Raw genomic sequence first — 22,780 nt, forward strand, 5'->3', positions numbered from 1 at the left:
GTTTCGGGTCGAGGACCCTTCGTCAGAACTGAGAAAAAAAGCAGGAAATGAAACAGATTAAAAAGCAAGTTTGGGGGCTGGGAAATGGGGGAGGGGATGAAAGAACAAAAGGGAAGGTCTGAGAGGTGAAGAGACATTAAGGGCCCCCAAACTTGCTTTTTAATCTGTTTCATTTCCTGCTTTTTTCTCAGTTCCAATGAAGGGTCTTCGACCTGAAACGTTGACACTGTTTCTCTCTCCACGGATGTTGCCTGGGCCTGCTGAGTTTTTCCAGCGTTTTCTGTTGTTATTTCGGATTTCCAGCATCCGCAGTATTTTGCTATCATATAAAAAAACAGGCTGTGTTCAAATTCGAGTGCTTAAGATTTTAATAAAACTGAAAAGCTTACCTCAGTTGATAAGTAGGCAGTCTGGCAACTACGTTTTCAGATTCCAGTGTCTCTGAAAAAATGAGTAAGCAGGATTCAATGATTTTTAAAGTAGAGTCGCACAGTCTGGAGTACATCCCTTGCATCAGGCTCCAGGGGCTACTCTATATGTAAAGCTCCTGTCCCCTCAAGGTTTCTCCAGCAGGCATAAGGAAGGGGACCGACAAGGGCTTACGGGGACTAAGTCCAAGTCACCCATCGCTCCTGTGCTCGCTGACCTACATTGGCTCCCGGTCCGCCACCGCCTCAGTTTTAAAATTCACGTCCTCGCGTTCAAATCCCTCCATGGGCGCACCCCTCCCTATCTCTGCAACCTCCTCCAGCCCTACGACCAATGCTCCCTGTAATTATTTTTGGCGCCACGCAGTGCACGGGCCAATCACAATACCAAGCATATGCAGTTTTTGCATTGAAAAGCCGGCAAGCCGGCTGCGCGGGTTCCCTGAAGCGCTGCGCGGCTGCGCGGGTTCCCTGAAGCGCTGCGCGGCTGCGAGGGTTCCCTGGAGCGCTGCGCGGGTTCCCTGGAGCGCTGCGCGGTTTCCCTGGAGCGCTGCGCGGCTGGCACGGGTTCCCTGGAGCGCTGTGCTGCTGCGCGGGTTCCCTGGAGCGCTGCGCGGGTTCCCTGGAGTGTTGCACGGCTGCGCGGTTTCCCTGGAGCGCTGCGCGGGTTCTCTGGAGCGCTCCGCGGCTGCGCGCCTGCGCAGCTTACAGGGAACACTGCCTACAACCCTCCGAGGTGGCGTTCCTCCAATTCTGGCCTCTTGTGCATCCCCCTCTAGTCCTTCGCCCCACCATTGGCGGCCGTGACTTCAGCTGCCTAGGCCCTAAGCTTTGTAATTCCTCCCTAAACTTCTCCACCTCTCTCTACTCTCCTTTAAGACGCTCCTTAAAACCAGCACGGTGGCATAGTGGTTAGCACTGTTGCCTCACAGCGCCAGGGACCCGGGTTCGAATCCGGCCTCGGGCGACTGTCTGTGTGGAGTTTGCACATTCTCCCCGTGTTTGCGTGGGTTTACTCCGGGTGCTCCGGTTTCCTCCCACAGTCCAAAGATGTGCGGGTTAGGTTGATTGGCTATGATAAATTGACCCTTAGTGTTAGGGGGATTAAATACGTGGGGTTACGGGGATAGGGTGGGATATGTGTTGGTGTAGGGGTTACGGGGATCGGGTGGGATATGTGTCGGTGCAGGCTCGATGGGCCGAAATGGCCTCTATCTGCACTGTGTGGTTTCTGTGATTTCTGTGATCTCTTTCACCAAGCTTTTTGGTCACTTGTCCTAATATCTCCTTCTTTGCCTCTGTGCCGATTTTTGCCTGATTACGCTCCTGTGAAGAACCTTGGGGCATTATTGCTGTTGTTGTTGTCTTGTTTTTTTTCTTTCCTCTTTTTCATTCCCAGAAGATGATACAAAATTCCAAAGCAACATTCCTATTACCACTGTATTTCCCACTATTCGGAAAATCGAATCCAAGGACTATCCTGATCCAAGCATTTCATGTCCAATAGGTTAGTGTCCTCCATCATGTTGTGTGTCACTACCACTGTGCTAAATGGGATAGATTCAGAACAGATCTAGCAGCTCAAAACTGGGCATCCATGAGGCGCTGTGGGCCATCAGCAATCCACCACAATCTGTAACCTCATGGCCCGGCATATCCCTCACTCTACCATTGCCATCAAGCCAGGGGACCAACCCTGGTTCAATGAGGAGTGCAGAAGAACATGCCAGGAGCAGCACCAGGCGTACCTAAAAATGAGGTGCCAACCAGGGGAAGCTGCAACACAGGACTACATGCATGCTAAAAAGCGGAAGCAGCATGCTATAGACAGGGCTAAGCGATCCCACAATCAACGGAACAGATCAAAGCTCTGCAGTCCTGCCACATCCAATCGGGAATGGTGGTGCACCATTAAACAATTAACGGGATGAGGAGGCTCCATGAATAGCCCCATCTCAATGATGGTGGAGCCCAGCACGTGAGTGCAAAAGACAAGGCTGAAGTGCTTGCAACCATCTTCAGCCAGAAGTGCTGAGTGGATGATCCATATCGGCCTACTCCTGAGGTCCCCACCATCACAGAAGCCACTCTTCAGCCAATTTGATTCACTCCACATGGTATCAAGAAACAGCTGCGCGCACTGGATACAGCAAAGGTTATGGGCCCTGACAACACCCCGGCTGTCGTGCTGAAGACTTGTGTTCCAGAACTAGCCGCGCCTCTAGCCTAGCTGTTCCAGTACAGCTACAACACTGGCATCTATCCGACAATGTGGAAAACTGCCCAGGTATATCCTGTCCACAAAAAACAGGACAAATCCAATCCGGCCAATTACTGCCCCATCAGTCTACTCTCAATCATCAGCAAAGTGATGGAAGGTGTCAGCGACAGTGCTATCAAGTGGTACTTACTCACCAATAACCTGCTCACTGATGTAAAAACAGAAAAAGATAAGGGCCTAGAAATTCGGTTGGTAGCGCCAGCGATTAGCGCCTAAAGAGCCCAAGAATTGGGGCGTTACCCAATTTTCGGGCGGGCGCTGTGAATATAGCGCCACCTCCCATATTGAGTATGATTTTTGCGCCGGCGCTAACTCTTTGTGCGCGCCTGCAGGCGCAGGCAGATCATGACGTCATTTCAGTATGCAACGCCATTTTTGCGCCCGGGACCGGATATTCGGTGGCGCCCGCAACCTTTCCGCCTGGCGCTATTATTGACAGTTGGATGGAGCGTTCCCAGGCCCTTCTCGGACTTGGGGGGCGCTATTTAAAGGGGACAGCACTAGTATAAAAGCTGCAGCCATTTGGGCTGGCCATCCTGATCGTTGCTGGAGAGAGTTGCTGACCTTCTGTTGGACAGTAATTTTCTCATTGAGCCTTCGGAGGCACTGGCACTGGCAGCTTGAGGGCCCGGCTCCCGAGCTGGTGATGCAGCATCTGAAAGTAGGGAGGTGGAAGAGTGGCTTTAGCAAAAGGACAGGTTGGCAGCAAGGGATGCCAGATTGCGGCAAGGCTATGACATGGGTCCACAGTGAGAAAGCATGCTGGCGGGGGGACCAAGTGGAAGGAGACAGTTGTAAGAGGTGAGAACCTTACCATCGCTGTCGACAATGGGGTCGGTAGCTGCAGTGGTTACAGGATCACTCAGACGTCCTCCAAGAATCTGGTGGACTCTCTCCTCGAGATCCGTGAGAGTGACCACTTGTGGAGGTCCTCCACCGGTGCGAAGCTGGTCTTTGCCAATCCTCGCCAGCATGGACTGCAGGGGAAAGGAGGGGAAGTTATGTTACCTGATGCCCTGAGTGATCATCTCATGCCCCCCATGGTGCAAGAGCCCTTACATGACGCCCTGAGTCAAATGTGCATGTGTGTGCCCAGAAAGGGCCATGGGTTCTTGCTGGCAGATGGCCAATGGGGCACAGGCCACCCTGTAGCCATAAAGTCAGGTGCAAATGAAGGGATGCAGAAGTTTGCAGGAACAACACCCACCCTCACGACCCGAGTGAGGTCGTTGAATTTCTTTCTGCATTGGACAGGGCTCCTGGTCACCATGCTGCTGGAGTTGACCCTCTGGCATACATCCCTCCAAGCTCGTCGGTAGTCCTTATGATTCGGCCTCCTGCCATTGTCTGGGTAGAGAACATCTCGCCGACGCTCCACTGCGGCCACCAATTGCTCCAGAGCCTCATTGATGAAGCGCTCTGCTCTCTGTCTCACCTTCTCCATCTGGTCCAAGTTTTTATCGCCAGAGAAGGGCCTGCGCCGATTCTGAGGCCTGCAAGGCACAGAGTGTGGATGCTGAAGCTGACTGACCCACCCCTTTAAGAGCTGGCCGGTGCCTGGAAGTCTCGTGGTCATCGGTAATTGAGAGCACCTGCGCTGAGCCCGTCCGCTCCGATATTGGGTTGCGCCGGAAGTTTAGCGCCTTAGGAGTCCCGTGTAACGCCTGAATTCACGCCTCAATCACCTTTAGGGGCGATGCAACCCAATATTGTGCCAGGCGGCGATAAGTTTCGTCTGGCTATAAACTTTGCGCAGCGCCAGTTCTAACGCCTCAAGCCGGGCTATACCCAATTTCTAGGCCACGGAGTTCTGACGAAGGGTCATCGACCTGAAACATTAACTTTGTTTCTCTCTCCACAGATTCTCTTCTTCTTAGGCAGTCCCTCGGAGGTTGGTCGAAGGTTGCTTTTGTGACTGGAAGCCTGTGTCTAGTGGGGTACCTCAGGGATCGGTGCTGGGTCCCTTGCTGTTTGTGATCTACATAAATGATTTGGATGAGAATGTAAAAGGTATGATCAGTAAGTTCGCAGATGACACGAAAATTGGTGGGGTGGTAAATTGTGAGGAGGAAAGCCTCAGGCTACAGGAAGATATAAACGAGTTGGTCAGATGGGCGGAAAAGTGGCAAATGGAATTTAACCCTGAAAAGTGCGAGGTGATGCATTTTGGACGGACAAATAAGGCAAGGGAGTACACAATGAGTGGTAGGACCCTAGGAAGTACAGAGGGTCAGAGGGACCTTGGTGTGCATGTACATAGATCCCTGAAGGCAGCGGAACAGGTAGATAAGGTGGTTAAAAAGGCATATGGGATACTTGCCTTCATTAGCCGAGGCATAGAATATAAGAGCAGGGAGGTTATGATGGAGCTGTACAAAACGCTGGTGAGGCCACAGCTGGAGTACTGTGTGCAGTTCTGGTCGCCTCACTATAGGAAGGATGTGATTGCTTTAGAGAGGGTGCAGAGAAGATTCACCAGGATGTTACCTGGGATGGAGCACCTCAGCTATGAAGAAAGACTAAACAGGCTGGGGTTGTTTTCATTGGAGCAAAGAAGGCTGAGGGGGGACCTGATTGAGGTGTACAAAATGATGAGGGGCATAGATAGGGTAGATAAAGAGGAACTTTTCCCCTTGGTAGGGGGGTCAATAACAAGGGGGCATAGATTCAAGGTAAGGGGCAGGAGATTTAGAGGGGATTTGAGGAGGAACTTTTTCACCCAGAGGGTGGTTGGAATCTGGAACTCTCTGCCTGAAAGGGTGGTAGAGGCAGGAACCCTCACAACATTCAAGAAGCATTTGGATGAGCACTTGAAATGCCATTGCATACAAGGCTATGGACCAAATGCTGGAAAATGGGATTAGACTGGACAGGGATTGATGGACGGCGCAGACACGATGGGCCGAAGGACCTCTTTCTGTGCTGTAAAACTCTATGACTCTATGAACCGAGGATGACTTGCTTCCACACTAAAAATGAGTTCTCAGGTGACCGATGACTCCAATGCGAGACCGATAGTCTCTGTCACAAGTGGTTGAAGGGGCGGGTGGGTGGGGTGCTTGGGTTGACGTGCGCTCCTTCCGCTGCCTGCGCTTAGCTTCCGCTTGCTCTCGGCGAAGAGACGCAAGGTGTTTGGCGCCTTCCCGGATGCTTCTCCTCCACTTTGTTCGGTCTTGGGCCAGGGATTCCCAGGTGTCGGTGGGGATGTTACACTTTTTCAAGGAGGCTTTGAGGGTGTCCTTGAAGTGTTTCCTCTGCCCACCTGGGGCTCTCTTGCCGTGCCGGAGCTCCAAGTAGAGCGCTTGTTTTGGGAGTCTCGTATCGGGCATGCGGACAATGTGGCCCGTCCATCGGAGCTGATCGAGCGTGGTCAAAGCTTCGATGTTGGGGATGTTGTCCTGAGCCAGAACACTGACGTTGGTGCGCCTATCCTGCCAATGGATTTGCTGGATCTTGCGGAGGCAGCGTTGGTGGTACCTCTCCAGTGCTTTGAGGTGCCTGCTGTACATGGTCCATGTCTCTGAGGCATACAGCAGGGCGAGTATCACTGCTGCTCTGTAGACCATGAGCTTAGTGCCGGGTTTGAGGTCCTGGTCTTCAAACACACTCTTCCTCAGGCGACCGAAGGCTGCACTGGCACACTGAAGGTAGTGTTGGACTTCGTCATCGACATTTGCCCTTGTTGACAGTAGGCTCCCGAGGTATGGAAAGTGGTCCACGTTGTCCAAGGCCTTGTCGTGGATTTTGATAATTGGGGGGCAGTACTGTGTGGCGGGGGCAGGTTGGTAGAGGACCTTTGTCTTACGGATGTTTAGTGTAAGGCCCATGCTCTCGTACGCTTCGGTGAAAGTGTGGACGATGGTTTGGAGTCCGACCTCCGAGTGAGCACAGATCTCCACAGATGCTGCCTGACCTGCTGAGCATTTCCAGCATTTTCTGTTTTTATTTCAGATTTCCAGCATCCACAGTATTTTGCTTTTGTACCTGCTCACTGATGCCCAGTTTGGGTTCTGCCAAGACCACTCGGCTCCCGACCTCATTACAGCCTTGGTCCAAACATGGACAAAGGAGCTGAATTCCAGAGGTGAGGTGAGAGTGACTACCCTATTCATCAAGGCAGCATTTGACTGAGTGTGGCATCAAGGAGCCCTAGTAAAACTGAAGTCAATGGGAATTGGGGGTAAACCTCTCCACTGGCTGGAGTCATACCTAGCACAGGGGAAGATGGTTGTGGCGGTTGAAGGTCAATCATCACAGCCCCAGGACATCGCTGTATGAGTTCCTCAGGGCAGTGTCCTAGGCCCAACCATTTTCAGCTGCTTCATCAATGACCTTTCCTCCAACATAAGGTCAGAAATGGGGATGTTTGCTGAAGTCTGCACAATGTTCAGCGCCATTCACAACTCCACAGATAATGAAGCAGTCCATGCCCGCATGCAACAAAACCCGGATGACGTTCAGGCTTGGGCTGATAAGTGGGAGGTAACATTCGCGCCACACAAGTGCCAGGCAATGACTATCTCCAACAAGCGAGAGTCTAACCACCGCCCCTTGACATTCAACGGCATTACCATCGGCAAATTCTCTACCATCAACATCCTGGGGGTCACTATTGACCAGAAGCTTAACTGGACCAGCCACATAAATACTGTGGCAACAAGAGCAGGTCAGAGGCTGGGTATTCTGCGGCGAGTGTCTCACCTCCTGACTCCCCAAAGTCTTTCCACCATCTACAAGGCAGAAGTCAGGAGTGTGATGGAATACTCTCCACTTGCCTGGATGAGTGCAGCTCCTACAACACTCAAGAAGCTCGACACTATCCAGGACAAAGCAGCCCGCTTGATTGGCACCCCATCCACCACCTTAAACATTCACTCCCTCCACCACCGGCGCACCGTGGCTGCAGTGTGTACCATCTACAAGATGCACTGCAGCAACTCGCCAAGGCTTCTTCAGCAGCACCTCCCAAACCCGCGACCTCTTCCACCTAGAAGGACAAGGGCAGCAGGCGCATGGGAGCACCACCACTTCCAAGTTCCCCTCCAAGTCACACACCATCCTGACTTAGAAGTATATCGCCGATCCTTCATCGTCGCTGAGTAAAAATCCTGGAACTCCCTCCCTAACAGCACTGTGGGAGTACCTTCACCACACGGACTGCAGCGGTTCAAGGAGGTGGCTCACCACCACCTTCTCAAGGGTAATTAGGGATGGGCAATAAATGCTGGCCTTGCCAGCGACGCCCACACCTCATGAATGAATTAAAAACAAGTCAGATACAGGTGTGTCCCATTTATTTGCGTAATTCCCCCTCCCCCAACTTAATTGAGTTACTCATATGTAAGAAGTCACACAACACCAGGTTATAGTCCAACAGTTTTATTTGAAATCACAAGCTTTCGGAGCGCTGCTCCTTCGTCAGGTGAAGACTTCACCTGACGAAGGAGCAGCGCTCTGAAAGCTTGTGATTTCAAATAAAACTGTTGGACTATAACCTGGTGTTGTGTGACTTCTTACATTTGTCCACCCCAGTCCAACTCCGGCATCTCCACACCAGAGTTACTCATAAGAACATAAGAAATAGAAGCAGGAGTAGGCCATTCGGCCCCTCGAGCCTGCTCCGCCATTCAATAAGATCATGGCTGATCTTCTACCTCATCTCCTTTTTCCCGCACGATCTCCATATCCCTTGATTCCCTTAGTATCCAAAAATCTATCGATCGCTGCCTTGAATATACTCAACGACTGAGCCTCCACAGCCCTCTGGGGGAGAGAATTCCAAAGATTCACCACCCTCTGAGTGAAGAAATTTCTCCTCATCTCAGTCCTAAATGGCCGACCCCTTATTCTGAAACTGTGACCCCTGGTTCTAGACTCCCCAGCCAGGGGAAACATCCTCCCAGCATCTATCCTGTCAAAGCCCTGTAAGAATTTTATATGTTTCAATGAGATCACTTCTTATTCTTCTAAACTCCCGGGAATATCGGCCTAGTCTACTCAACCTCTCCTCATCCCCTCATCCCAGGAATCAGTCTGGTGAGCCTCTGTTGCACTCCCCCACCCCCCACCCCCACTTAATAAGCAACAAAGAGCAATAGAACGGATTTACCTGTTAAAAGATCTCCCAGTGGCAAAATGGGTGATGACAGATTAGCTGTGCCTGTGTCAGAATAGAATCATCGAATGATACAGCACAGACGGAGGCCATTTGGCCCATCACGCCTGTGTTGGCTCCTTGGACGAGCTATGATACAGAATCAGGAACGCGCTGCCCGGTGGAAGCAGATTCAATAGCAACTTTCAAAAGGGAGTCAGGTATATGTTTGAAAAAGGAAAAAATGAGCAGGGCTGTGTGGAAAGAGCAGGGGAGTGGAGGTCGGGGGGGTGGGGCAGTGTTAGTGGACCTAATTGGAGAGCTCTTTCAAAGAGCCGGCACAGGCACGATGGGCCGAATGGCCTCCTTCTGTGCTGTAGGATTCTATATATGTTCCTCTGCTGCTATGTGGGTGCAGGGTGGATGTCAGTAAGAGTGACCGTTATGTCGTTAATGAGCACTGCCCTTGGCACAGGTCAAGTTTGCTCTTTCCTGATGCAGCGCTTGTGTCAAGCTGCATTAAACATCTGGTATCCAATTAACCAAACCGACTACTCCATTTCTGCTAGCCTGTTGGGAGTTGAAGGGTTGGTGCACACTCTGCCCGTGACTATTTACTGGAGGTTTGTCACACGTGTCCGTCTCTTTGTGTTTCATCCCCCACTCTCCCGAAGGCGCCGATTCTTGTCGACCGATGTTTCCCAAGGTGCAGGCGGCTGCCTGGGACCCTCACCCGGGAGGCCGTGCAAACTCGGGCGGTGACTATCAGTGGGACATTCAACCAGGAGGGCGTCACTGCCGAGCCCAATCCAGTCCTCTCTTGATGCACATGCACTCGCATTCCAGAAGTGGTCACTGGCTAGCTATCAGGATTAGGGGCCTTGCTGATCCAGGGACACTGAGGGCGATTGTCACACACTTACCAGTGTCGGCTGTGGCTCAGTGGGCAGCACTCTCTAGGTGGGAAGGGCTAGGAGTGAGCCAGGTGTTACTGGTTGCCTGATTGCAGCTGGGTGTTGGAGGGAATTTTGTAAAAAGTTGGTGGTGGGTTTTGGGGTTTTGTTTTCAGGTTTTAGGGCCTTTTTGGCCCACAAAAACAGCCAGATGGCTGCGGAGGGGTCCGGAGTGCCGGGCCCCTCAGAGGACAGTGTTCCCAAGAGGAATTTAATTAGGGAAGAAACTATGGTGGGAAAGGGAAAAAAAAGGCCCAAAGATTGGGGCTGGGACTCCAGGAGGTTTGGTAAAGAAAACACGGTGGTGGTGCAGTGTGAGGATAAGAAGATTCGAGCCTGGGATATAATCCAGGCGGTTCATGAGGACTGTGGCGAGGGAAGCTGCTTTGCCTGCCGACCAAAGCCGAATGTGGGATTCGAGGTGACGGTCAGTGGCCGTGAGGAGGTGGAAAAACTGTTACTCAGTCTGAAAGTTGGTGAGAAATTCTTGGAGGTGACTGCTATATTCAGAGGAGGTGGTGGTTTCATTTTTAAACTTGCCAGTGTACATTGAGGACGAAGTGCTAAGCAAAAAGTTGGAGTCGTGGGACATTAAAATCTGTTCTGTAATAAAGAGGAGGTACTATCCGGGAACACGAGTAGCAGACAGAACCCGGTATGTGAAGGTACGGTTCCCAGAGGGGGTGAGGTCTTTGCCGTACAGTATGAAGTTCGAGACACTGGAAGGAGTGCAGTACTTTCGTGTGCTCCATGATAACCAAGCAAAGGTATGCTACTATTGTCTGGGACATGACCATCTCGTAAGAAACTGTCCTGATTTGTATTGTTACAATTGCGGTGAGTCGGGAGCTGCAAGGCGGAGAGCTGTGGGGTGTGTCACAAAGGCCCCACCCGCTGTGAGTGTGTGGCTGAAGGGAGCGATATGAGTGATGAGGAGGTGGGAGAAGGAGCAGGAGATGAGAGTGGAACGGCCGGAAGAGCGGTGCAGTCGGAGGACACAGCCGGTAAAATGAAGGAGAAAGGAGCACAGGAAGAGGCAGAGGATGGCGGAGCGGAGAACGGGGTGGAGATGACGGAAAACACGCTGAGTGCTGTGGAGGGGAACAAAGACAGCAGCGGGCAGCGAGGGTCGAGTGCAGACTCGAGCCTTAGTGCGGTTCGGCTCCCTCTGGGGAGTCTGGTGGCTGCAGGGGGGAGAGGAGGCGGGAGCGGGGTGTGTGGTGGATGTGGGTGCTCCGGGGAGGGGCGGGGAGTCGGATATCTTGGTGAGCGGGAGGGGGCAGGACGGGGAGAGGGTGCAAGAGGCAGGAGCCTTAAAGGGACAGCAGGATGGGATCGGCGAGATAGAGACGTCAGGAGGGAACAATTTAGGTGCGCCATTGTCCCATGGAGAGAGGGAACAGGGTGCAAGGGTCAGAGGTGGAGATGTGGTCAAAGGGAGCGGCACAGTGGGAGAAACTGCGATAGCAGGAAGACTCTATGGGAGATGAAGTATCTGACGGGGAGCAGGATTATGTATCAGACAGGGAGCAGGCACAGGGGGTTGCAGAAGAGCTTGAGTGTGAGGAATTAGAGGGGGACAGAGACATGGAAGTCGGGGGTGGGGTGGCATCATGTGGAAAGGGAAAGGTTAGTGAGGGGCAGAAGGAGGGAGGAAGGGCAGCTCCTGGGTCCAAACCTAATGTAAGGAAGAGGTTGAAACAGCAGGGAAAGTTTAAACAGGAGGTGAAAAAGAGTCGGAGGCTGCAGGAAAAAGCAACAGCTGCCCGAGAAGTTGGGAAGGAGCATGAGAGGAGGGAAGAGCCAGAGATTAAATGATGGGGAGATTATCAGGCATGCTTCCCTTCTTTGGAGCCATGATTACATTGGTCTCGATTAATGTGAACGGACTGAGGGGTGAGAAGAAATTGCAGCAGTTGTTGCAGGGTTTTAAAGGCACGGACTTCTTGTGTCTGCAAGAAACCTTTTGGGATGAGGATATCCTAGAAAGAGTTCAGAAGGTTTGGAAAGGAAAGGTGTTTGCGAGTTGTGCAAACAATAACCGTAGAGGGGTGGCTGTTTTGGTGAGTCCGTCCATAGAAGAGAATGTAGCCTTGGTGGACAAGGACACTGAGGGGAGATTTTTATGGCTAAGGGTAAAAATGGAGGGATTTAATTGCGATCTCTTTAATATCTATGCACCGAACGACCATTGCAAGCGTTGCGAGTTTTTTCGGGGGTTATTCACTGAAGCGGCAGAGGTGGAAAATCCTTGTATAGTGGGGGATTTCAATGTAATTTTATCTCGGATGGATATTTCAGCCCAGATGACCTTTAAGGATGATAACTCCAGAGGGATGATTGTAAAAATGATGGCAAATTTAAAGTTGAGTGACTTATGGAGGGACCGGAACCCCATAAAAAGGGAGTTCTCCAGATCAGGTTGGGTGGGTGATGTTTTAAAACAGAGCCGAATAGATTTTGTGTTAATGCGGGAAGGGTTAAGTTCTGAGGTGATGGAGATTTATTATAAAAAAGTATTTTTTAGTGATCACTCGGCTTTGGTTCTTAGAATTAGGAACAGCAGAGTTAAGATCGGTTCAGGGGTGTGGATTTTAAACAATCAATACCTGAAAGAAATTGCTTATAAAGAAGGGATTATAAACATAATAAAGAATGCTCGGAAGGAACCTTTGCTCTTGAAAGAAAGAAGAGTTTGGTGGGACAATTTCAAATATGAGGTAAAAGTTTTTTTGGTACGTTATGGGAAAAAGAGGGCGGCAGCTAACCGGCGTCAAGAAGAGAATATAAACAAAAGGTTTACGGATGTCTGTAAAGCAGTTGATGGAGGGGATAAGGGAGCGGAGACTGAGTTCAGGGTGCTAAAGGAAGAGTGGGAATTATTGTAAGCCGAAAAATGCAAGGGGGCCATTCTCCGTGCAAAGGCTAGAGATGCATTGGAGGGCGAAAGATGCACTAGATATTTTCTAGAGCAAGAGAAGCTGCGACAGAGATTATCGTTAATTGAAGAGTTGAAGGTTGGGGAGAAGATCATTCATGAAAGTGAGGAGATTTTGGAGGCGGCTAGCAGCTTTTATCAAGAGTTATATACTAAAGAAGACATTTCCAATTTGGCGATGGAGAAGGTTACTGCTTTTATTGAAGAGAGTTTAAAGGAGGATGAGAGAAGCATGTGTGACAAAGAAGTAGGATTAGCGGAAATAAAAGTAGCAGTAAGTGGAATGAAGGGTGGGGAAAGCCCAGGGTCCGATGGACTAAGTGCAGAATTTTATAAAGAATTTTGCGAGATTTTAAGTCCATTGCTCTTAGAAGTTTTTAAGGAAATTAAAATTGAGGGAAGCATGGCCCCATCTATGAGGAGAGGTATCATAAGCTTAGCTTATAAAAATAATAAAGGGGATAGACGGGATCTGAAGAATTGGAGGCCCATCAAATTATTAAATATGGATTATAAGATCTTGGCGAGGGTTATGGCAAATCGTTTGAAGGAGGTGTTATCGCAGATAGTTTGGTCCTCTCAGTCCTATGGAGTCATAGGCCGGGACATCGCAGATTCTGTGGTCTCAATCCGAGATGCGATAGAGCTCATGGAAGAGAGTGGGAGGGAGGCTTATGTATTAAAGATAGATCAAGAGAAAGCCTTTGATAGGGTCTCTCATTAGTTTTTATTGAAGGTTTTGGAAGCATTTGGCTTCAAGGAAAATTTCATTCAGTGGATAAGGATTTTTTATTCAAACATATTTAGCTGTGTTAAATGTAATGGTTTTTTATCCAAGTATTTTCCGATACAGAGATCAGTGAGACAGGGTTGTCCCCTGTCCCCATTGTTGTACACATTGGTAGCAGAACCATTAGGTTACATGATGCGAAAGAAACAAGGTGTAGTTGGGATTGTGGTACCCAGTTCTGGGCTGGTGTCGGTCGGTGATACACCAATATGCAGATGACACAACCTTAACATTGAGAAATGGGGAGTCAGTGAGGAAAGCTATGGATGTAGTGGAGGAATATTGTAGAGCTTCAGGAGCCAGAGTGAATTATAGTAAGTCCCAATGCCTGGTTGCAGGGAGGGGTAGGGGGAATGGTTGGGGGAATGTCCCTTTAAGGTGGTGGAGATTTTGGAAGTTCCGGGGGTGCATATGGGGTGCAAGAAAGACAGGGATGAAGTGGATCAATTAAATTGGGAACCGAAGGTTAAGAAAATTAAAAAGATTTTGGGAAGATGGGAAAGAAGGTGGTTGAAAGTGCAAGGAAGAGCGACAGTGGTGTCTGCCCTCCTGCTATTTAAGCTATGGTACTTATTGACGGTGGAGGATATTCCTGAGTGGGCGGAAAAGTCCATCCGAGAGGCTTGTGTGAGGTTTTTATGGGAAGGGAAACCAGCCTTGGTGGCTTACAATACCATCATTGGATGGAGAAATCAGGGAGGACTCAATTTCCCAGATATTGATTTGAAGAAAAATTCCTTTAGAATCAAATGGGTGAAGAGATTTCTTCAGAAGTCAAGTACAAGTTTTTGGAAGAGTTGTTTTGAGCATTTTTTAAAACGAAGTGGGATAGGAGGGCAGGGGATATTGTATATGGAATACAATAATAGGTTTTTGAAATCGATTAAACTTCTCCCTAGGTTTTATAAGGGGGTTGTAGAGACTTGGGCCCAATTTTTAAAAAGTGTGCAGTTTATGCCTGATGCGCCATCAATTACTCAAAAGACTGAAGTTGAGCGAGTAACAATCAGGCTTTTATTAACTAAAGAATGAAGGTCTTGTCTCGAGTGGTCGACCCGTCCAGAATACTAAGGGACTGGGAGGTAGTCACTTATATACCTGGAATAGTGGGAGGAGTCAGCCGAGGCATGTCCAGACCTGTACCTAGTGGAATACACATACAGACACAGACAGGTATGACAGTGGTTTACCACAATGCCCAAGGGGACTGAGGAATTTTTAGAACAGCCCTTATTTTTGAACAGGTGGGTCAACATCAAAGGAGAGGTTTTATTTAATCAAGCTTTTATAAAAGCCAGGATTATATCTGTGAAAGATGTATTATACAAGGTAATTCCAGGTTGGTTGCCGGAAGCGATAGTGAGGGACATGGTGTGGGAGGAGGATCAGGAGGTAGAGGAAAAAGCAATAGGAATTATGTATGAGAAGATTGTGAGGGCAATGCCACAGGATTGGATGGAAGAAATAAATGCGGAAATCTCCAAAGGAAGTAAAATGCGTCCCGCTTTTCCAAGCTTTCTGCTGGGGAAAGAGGGAGAGTTGGTCCATTTTGACAACTGTAATACTCGAGATTTCTATGAGGTATTTAGAGAATGGAGATTCAAGACACCTGCTGGTCAGGAGTTTTGGCAGAGTATATACCCACAGCTGGACTTCAACAGGATTTGGAAAGGAGTGTGGGCGAATTTTAAATGTCCAGAATGGATTGAACTGGATTTCAAATTGGCTCATAACCGGATTTTTACCATGATGGTCTTGTGCAAGATTGGGCGAGTGGAGGCGGCAACTTGCCCAGTGTGTGGGACACGGGATGAGACTCTGTCCCATTTACTGGTGTTATGGCCGCAGTTAAATGACTTTAAGTACTATGTTTGACAGTTGTGTGAAACTTGTTTGCTGGGTGGGGACCGAAGAGCGAGAATGGCAATCCCGTGGGACTCAATTTTGAGATGGGGCTTGCAGGAGAGTCTGCCCGAGTCCAGCGGAGCGGCAATTAATTTAATGTTCAGTTTGGCTAGATTCGTGATTGTGCAAAGAAGGAATGCTCTGTGTTTTAAGGGGAGGAGAATCAATCTAAAAGAGTATTTTAAATATAAGCTAAAAGATCATTATAAGGTTCTGTGGATGTTTTATTCAGAAAGGAATTTAAGGACAGTATTTTACAACCAATTTTTAAAGTACAATCGATTAATATATGTTACAGGAGACAAATTAAACTTCAGGTTTTGATGTTAAAATGTGGTGGCGGAATGGCTGTGCAGAGCGGCGGAATTGATTTGTATCATACAATGAAATGATCACGATGTTGTAAATGTTCTTAATGTTCAATAAAGTATATTTATTAAAAAAAAGTGGGTAGCACTCTCGCCTCTTAAGTCAGAAGGTTGTGGGTTCAAGTCCCACTCCAGAGACTTCAGCACAGAAATCTAGGCTGACACGCTAGTGCAGTGCTGAGGGAGTGCTGCACTGTTGGAGGTGCCGTCTTTCAGATGCAATGTTAAACTGAGGCCCCGTCTGCTCACTCAGGTGGATGTAAAAGATCCCATGGCACTATTTTGAAGAAGAGCAGGGGAGTTATCCCTGGTGTCCTGGCCAATATTTATCCCTTAATCGACATCACTAAAACAGATTATCTGGTCATTATCACATTGCTGTTTGTGGGACCTTGCTGTGCGCAGATTGGCTGCTACGTTTCCTACATTACAACAGTGACTACACTTCATTGGCTGTAAAGTGCTTTTGGGATGTCGTGAAAGGGGCTATAGAAATGCAAGTCTTTATTTTCTTTTCTTAGTGTAGTCTTAGCGGAGATCAGGTGACTCATTGCAGAGTGGAGATCAAAATCCCAGGCCGATATAGCTCACTACAGCACCAGGCGATGCTTTTACCCTCTTGGGAGAGCTGCGGGTGTGGTCTGGTGCAAAACCAATTCCAATTCTTGTAGGATCCAGTCTACTCTTAGTTCAGTACTATCACTCTATGGTGTGTAGGAGTGAGTGATCTCTAACAGCTGTTATTCTTCACCATAAAGACTTGCATTTATACAACGCCTTTCAGGACGTCCCAAAGCGCTTTACAGCCAATGAAGTACTTTTGAAATGCAGTCACTGTTGTAATGTAGGAAACGCGGCAGCCGATTTGCGCACAGCAAGCTCCCACAAACAGCAATGTGATAATGACCCAGATAATCTGTTTCAGTGATGTTGATTGAGGGATAAATACTGGCCAGGACACTGGGGATAACTCCCCTGCTCGCCTTCGAAATAGTGCCGCGGGATCTTTGACGTCTACCTGAGAGAGCAGACGGGGCCTCGGTTTAACGTCTCATCCAAAAGATGAGGGCATGCTCGTGTTGGATTACTGCAGTCACACATGCACACGTGTACTGCAGTCAGACACACATGTGCCAGATGCCATAGGCCCAAGTGACAGATTACAATCTTTAACTCAAGGGGACTGGATTACAAATGGGAGGAAGTTATGCTTCAGTTGTACAGAGCCTTGGTCAGACCCCACCTGGAGTAACTGCGTCCAGTTCTGGCACCGCACCTCAGGAAGGAGGGGGTCCTTGGAGGGGATACAGCGCAGATTCACCAGAATGATTGCACAGACTAGGCTTGTATTACCTTGAGTATAGAAGATTGAGGGGTGATCTGATCAAGGTGTTTTAAAATGTTAAAATCAAGAATGAGGGGACATAATCTTCGATTTAGAGACAGGCCATTTAGGAAGGAAATCAGGAAGCACTTTTTCACACAAAGGGTAGTAATAATCTGGAACTCTCTCCCCCAAAAGGCCATGGATGTTGGGGGACAATTGGAGCTTTCAAAACTGAGATCGATAGATTTTTATTAGGTAAGGGTATCAAGGGATATATAGCAAAAGAGTGTAAGCGCCTTGGGTCGTTTTACTAGGTTAAATGCACTATATAAATGCAAGTTGTTGTTGTAAATAGAATTACGGTACAGATCATCCATGATCTCGCTGAATGGTGGAACAGACTCGAAGGGCTGAATGGCCTCCTCCTGTTTCTACACATTTGCACTAGCAAAAGACAGGATAAAGGGGCATTCTATAAAATCAGTGACCCATAGTCCCAGAGATGGGAATGTAAAGATGTCAGCTCTTCCTGATCGGATCACCTGACCTGTCCCAACACAACATTGCCAGACCAGGTTGGATGAGAGTGTTCTCCCATACCCAAGTCCTGCTGCTGTCGGCCAGCGATGCAGTGCTGGCGATGGGCCCACTGCGCACCGCAATCCAGGCATCCGGCCGCAGCGCAGACACCTGAGGCTGTGCTTCTACCAGCGAATGCTGCAAAACGCGCCTGGGGAAGAACAGGTACGAGACGAGATTTCCCGCTTCGGGCTCCCACTGAAGCTTACCGGCACAACATTAAAATATGATTTTTCAGATAATATACTGGCACCAATGCAAAATGCTCACAGTGGCGAAAGGGTCAGTAACCAGAGGACACAGATTTAAGGTAATTGGCAAAAGAACCAGAGAGGAGATAAGGAGATTTTTTTTTTACGCAGTGAGTTGTTGTGATCTGGAATGTACTGCCTGAAAGGGTGGTGGAAGCAGATTCAATACTAGCTTTCATAAAGGGAATTGGATCAATACTTGAAGGGGAAAAATTAGCATGACTGTGGGTAAAGAGTAGAAGGGAGTGGGACTAATTGGAGAGCTCTTTCAAAGGGCCAGCAAAGGCACGATGGGCTGAATGGCCTTCTTCTGTGCTGTAGGATTCTATGATTCTGAAAGAACTATCAGCAGGAGGAATTTCACCCTTAACTGTCTGTATTGGGCTCCTTCTAAAGTTGGTCGAGGACAGTGTTCACCACCTCCCTCCCCTCAAATACAAAGTACCTGAATGGACAAAAGCTCTCCTTATGTAAAACAGAAGTAAGTTATTTGAATTGGAAGTTGCCCTTCCTACTCCTTCCCTTGGAAACAGCAGCTGTAAAACAATGGATTTTTTTCATAGTTCAGTATCTTCTGTGTAATTCAAAGTAACTGCCCCAGGAACTATTATAGCAGGGCTTAGATATGGGAGAACGCTCTCATCCAACCCAGTCTGGCAATGTTGTGTTGGACAGGTCAGGTGATCTGATCAGGAAGGGCTGACATCTTTACATTCCCATCGCTGGGACTATTATATTGGGGGATCTTAGCTACAAGGACAGGTTGGAGAAGCTGGATTTGTTTTCATTAGAGCAAAGGAGGTTGAGGGGTGATTTGATAGAGCTGTACAAGATTATGACAGGTTTGGATAGGCTAGGCAGGGAAAGGCTGTTCCCACTAGTTGATGGTACAAGGACTAGGGGACACAGATTTAAGGTTTTGGGCAAGAGATACAGGGGGGACATGAGGGAAATTTTTTTACAGGAAATGGTGATGACCTGGAACTCGCTGCCGAGGGAAGTGGTGGAAGCGGAGACACTCAATATTTTCAAGGGGAGACTGGATAGGCACTTGAGTGAAATAAACTTGCAGGGCTACGGGGATAGAGCGGGGGAATGGGACTGACTGGAATGCTCTACAGAGCGCCGGCATGGACTCGATGGGCCGAATGGCCTCCTCCTGTGCTATAATGACTCTATGACTCATAGGCCTAGAAATTCATTGTCGCCACTTTTGGGGCGGTAAAGTCGGGCGGCCGCTAAAGTTTGCGCCCGCCGCCAAATCGAGGCCACTTCTCCGATATTCATTAGCTTCGCCCTAAGAGTTTGCTCGAGCGCTAAAACTGGTGCTGGACGCCTCTCTTTAGGCGCTAAGCCGGCGGGCCGGGGCGCTAAACCGGAAGTTGGGCGCAGGGCAGGTGCAGCGAGCTGCTGATTGACGGCAGACACTCTGGCTCCGGTGAGCTCTTAAAGGGGGAGGGTGGATTTGTTTTTTTGAAAGGCCGACACTGGTGTATTTGTGGTTTTGGGGAGGGTTTCTCTCCATCAGTTTGTTATGTGTTCCCGGCACACCAGTCCTCCTCCTCCTCCTCCTCCTCCCCCTCCTCCTCCCAGCCAGCCAGCCAGCCATACCATACCATTTCTAGTACAGGAGGGCCCTTTAATTTGCGCTCCCCGCGGCCCGCATCGGCTGTGTACCGTTCCACTTCACAGTCGTTAGGGCCGCCCGGCGCACAATGGGCCGGCGTGAGTGAAGTTCCGGTTCGGGGCGCACAAAGGGCGTTGCACGACGAAATGACGTCATGATCTGCGCGCGCAGCAGGGCGCGTGCTAAGACTTGCGTCGGCGCTAAATGTGTACTGAAGTTGGGGCGAGGCGCAGATCGCGCTGCGCCCGAGCGCTAAGCACCTAGCGCTCGAGATCTACTCCTCCTAAGGCGCTAACGGCTGGCACGCCCAACTGAATTTCTAGGCCATAGTATTATACAGTAATTGATGTCGTTTTTCTTTCAGGGCCACTGAGGCACAGGAGATTTTTTAAAATTCTCTTTCTCTCAAACACAGGTTCTGCGTATGACGTGCTGTTTCCGACCATGAAATCATAGAATCATAGAAATTTACAGCACTGAAGGAAGCCATTCGGCCCATCTTGTTCGTGCTGGCCGGCAAAGAGCTATCCAGCCTAATCCCACTTTCCAGCAATTGGTCCGTAGCCCTGAAGGTTACGGCACTTCAAGTGCATATCCAAGTACTTTTTAAATGTGATGAAGGTTTCTGCCTCGACCACCCTGTCAGGCAGTGAGTTCCAGACCCCCACCACCCTCTGGGTGAAAACATTTCTCCTCAAATCCCCTCTAAACCTCCTACACATTACTTTAAATCTATGCCCCCTGGTTATCGACCCCTCTGCTAAGGGAAATAGGTCCTTCCTATCCACTCTATCTAGGCCCCTCATAATTTTATACACCTCAATTAGGTCTCCCACTGTACAATACAGTGTCAGCTGTGGCTCAGTGGGTAGCACACTTGCCTCTGAGTCAGAAGGTTGTGGGTTCAAGCCCCACTCCAAGTACTTGAGCACATAAAGCTAGGCTGACACTCCAGTGCAGTGCTGAGGGAGTGCTGCACTGTCGGAGGTGCCGTCTTTCAGATGAGGCGTTCAACCGAGGTCCCGTCTGCTCTCTCAGGTGGACGTAAAAAATCCCATGGCACTATTTCAAAGAAGAGCAGGGGAGTTATCCCCGGTGTCCTGGCCAATATATCTCCCTCAACCAACATAACAAAAACAGATTATCTGGTCATTATCACATTGCTGTTTGTGGGACCTTGCTGTGTGCAAATTGGCCGCTACATTACAACAGTGACTCCACTGCATTGGCTGTAAAGCGTTTTGAGACGTTTGGTGGTCATGAAAGACGCTATATAGATGCAAGTCTTTCTTTCTCCCCTCTGTTCCAAAGGCAACATCCTCATAAATCTCCTCTGTACCCTCTCCAGTGCAATCACATCCTTCCTGTAATGTGGTGACCAGAACTGCACGCAGTACTCTAGCTGTGGCCTAACTAGTGTTTTATACAGTTCAAGCATAACCTCCCTGCTCTTGTATTCTATGCCTCGGCTAATAAAGGCAAGTATCCCATACGCCTTCTTAACCACCTTATCTACCTGTCCTGCTACCTTCAGGGATCTGTGGGCATGCACTCCAAGGTCCCTCTGATCTTCTGCATCCAAAGATGTGCGGGTTAGGTTGATTGGCCATGATAAAAATATTGGCCTTTAGTGTTAGGGGGGATTAAACACACGGGGTTACGGGGATAGGGCTTGTGTGGGATGGCTGTCGGTGTAGGGACCGGGTGCTAGGGTTTGGATGATCAGCCATGATCTCGTTGAATGGCGGAGCAGGCTCGAAGGGCCGAATGGCCTACTCCTGCTCCTATCTTCTATGGCCTAGAAATTCAGTTCGGACGCTCTTGCGGCGCTAAAGTCGGGCGCTCGGCAAATTTAGCGGCCGCCGGAAAGTGCAGGCGACCTCGCCGAAATTCAGTAGATTTGGCCAACTTTTTGGCCGAGCGCTGCAATAGGCGTTGGAACCCTGTGTTCAGGCGCTAATCCGGCGATGCGGCCTGATAACGCCGATTCCGGGCACAGCGCAGGTGCGATCATGTGGTGAGTGTCAGCAGACACCCTGACGCCGGCCAGCTCTTAAAGGGGGAAGGGTCAACTTTGACTGCAGCCACGCCCTGCATGCTGTAGCCCTGCAACTAGGCCTCAGCACTGGTTGTGTCCCAAATCAACGCCTGGAGGTAATGGAGAGGGCCCGTGAAAGAGCCCAGCGGTTCTCTGACCATGCGCTGGGTGTGCTCCTTCATGGGGTATGCAAGAGAAGACGGGTCGTGTGCCCGGCTAGTGGCAGGAAGGCTCCCAGGAGCAAGTTCAGGGAGGCCTGGACCAAAATTGCCCGGAGGGTCTCCTCCAACTCCGATGTTCCCAGGAGTGCGGACCAGTGCCGCAAGAAATACAATGACCTATGTCGGCTGGTCAAGGTGAGTACCCTTTCCAGTGTCCCCCTCATCCTTGCATGTGCACCTCCCATTAGGGCCAAAGGGACATCAAAGGTCTAATGCCCAGCCCTCCTCCCGCTGCAATGGCACTTGCATGTTAATCAATAGCTCTTTCTGCACTTATCACACTGTCCAAGCTATTCCACCATGGGAGGCCTCACACACAGCAACAGGGCACCACACTGTCCAAGCTATTCCACCATGGGAGGCCTCACACACAGCAACAGGGCACCACACTGTCCAAGCTATTCCACCATGGGAGGCCTCACACACAGCAACAGGGCACCACACTGTCCAAGCTATTCCACCATGGGAGGCCTCACACACAGCAACAGGGCACCACACTGTCCAAGCTATTCCACCATGGGAGGACTCACACACACCAACGGGGCACCACACTGTACTTAGACGCCCTCCTTTCTCTTGCAGGCCAAGCTGGCGAGGAACGCCAGGAGCCTGCGTGTCACTGGTGGAGGCCCTCGCGATTACCAGGAGCTAACGGTTCTGGAAGAGAGGGTGGCCCGACTCCTGCGTCACCCGGTGACTGGGCCTGTGGCGCTCGGCGACGCAGACCCTATACTGGAACCCACTGGTAAGGACAGGACCGGGTGCACCTCTCTCCTTGCCCTCGCGCATCAGATCTACATCCTTCCCCACTGGCCGAAAAATGCGCATAATGCACCAGTGCGGCCTCCCTCGCTGTCGGCCTGTCCTCACTCTAAAGCTACACTTGTGCCTTCCTGCTTTCAGCTGGTGAGGAGGAGGTGCACCCTGAAGCCCACACAGCCAGGCCCTCGGAGGAGGAGGACGTCGAGGAGCAGCAGGAA

The 22,780-nt window shown here is 49.8% G+C and overlaps 1 protein-coding gene across 1 annotated transcript in view; it reads right to left on the reverse strand.

Moving 5' to 3' along the window:
* The window catches only part of arfgef3 (ARFGEF family member 3), a 179,041-nt gene that overhangs the window by 144,550 nt on the left and 11,711 nt on the right, over window positions 1-22,780 (reverse strand). Inside the window, exon 2 of the mRNA XM_085979326.1 lies at window positions 390-441. Within this exon, the coding sequence (XP_085835452.1) occupies window positions 390-441 (52 nt within the window). The remainder of the gene's footprint in view (window positions 1-389; window positions 442-22,780) is intronic.

Source organism: Somniosus microcephalus, chromosome 3 (assembly GCF_052327205.1).
Source record: "Somniosus microcephalus isolate GS21.2 chromosome 3, FLI_Smic_1.0, whole genome shotgun sequence".
Lineage (NCBI taxonomy): Eukaryota > Metazoa > Chordata > Chondrichthyes > Squaliformes > Somniosidae > Somniosus > Somniosus microcephalus.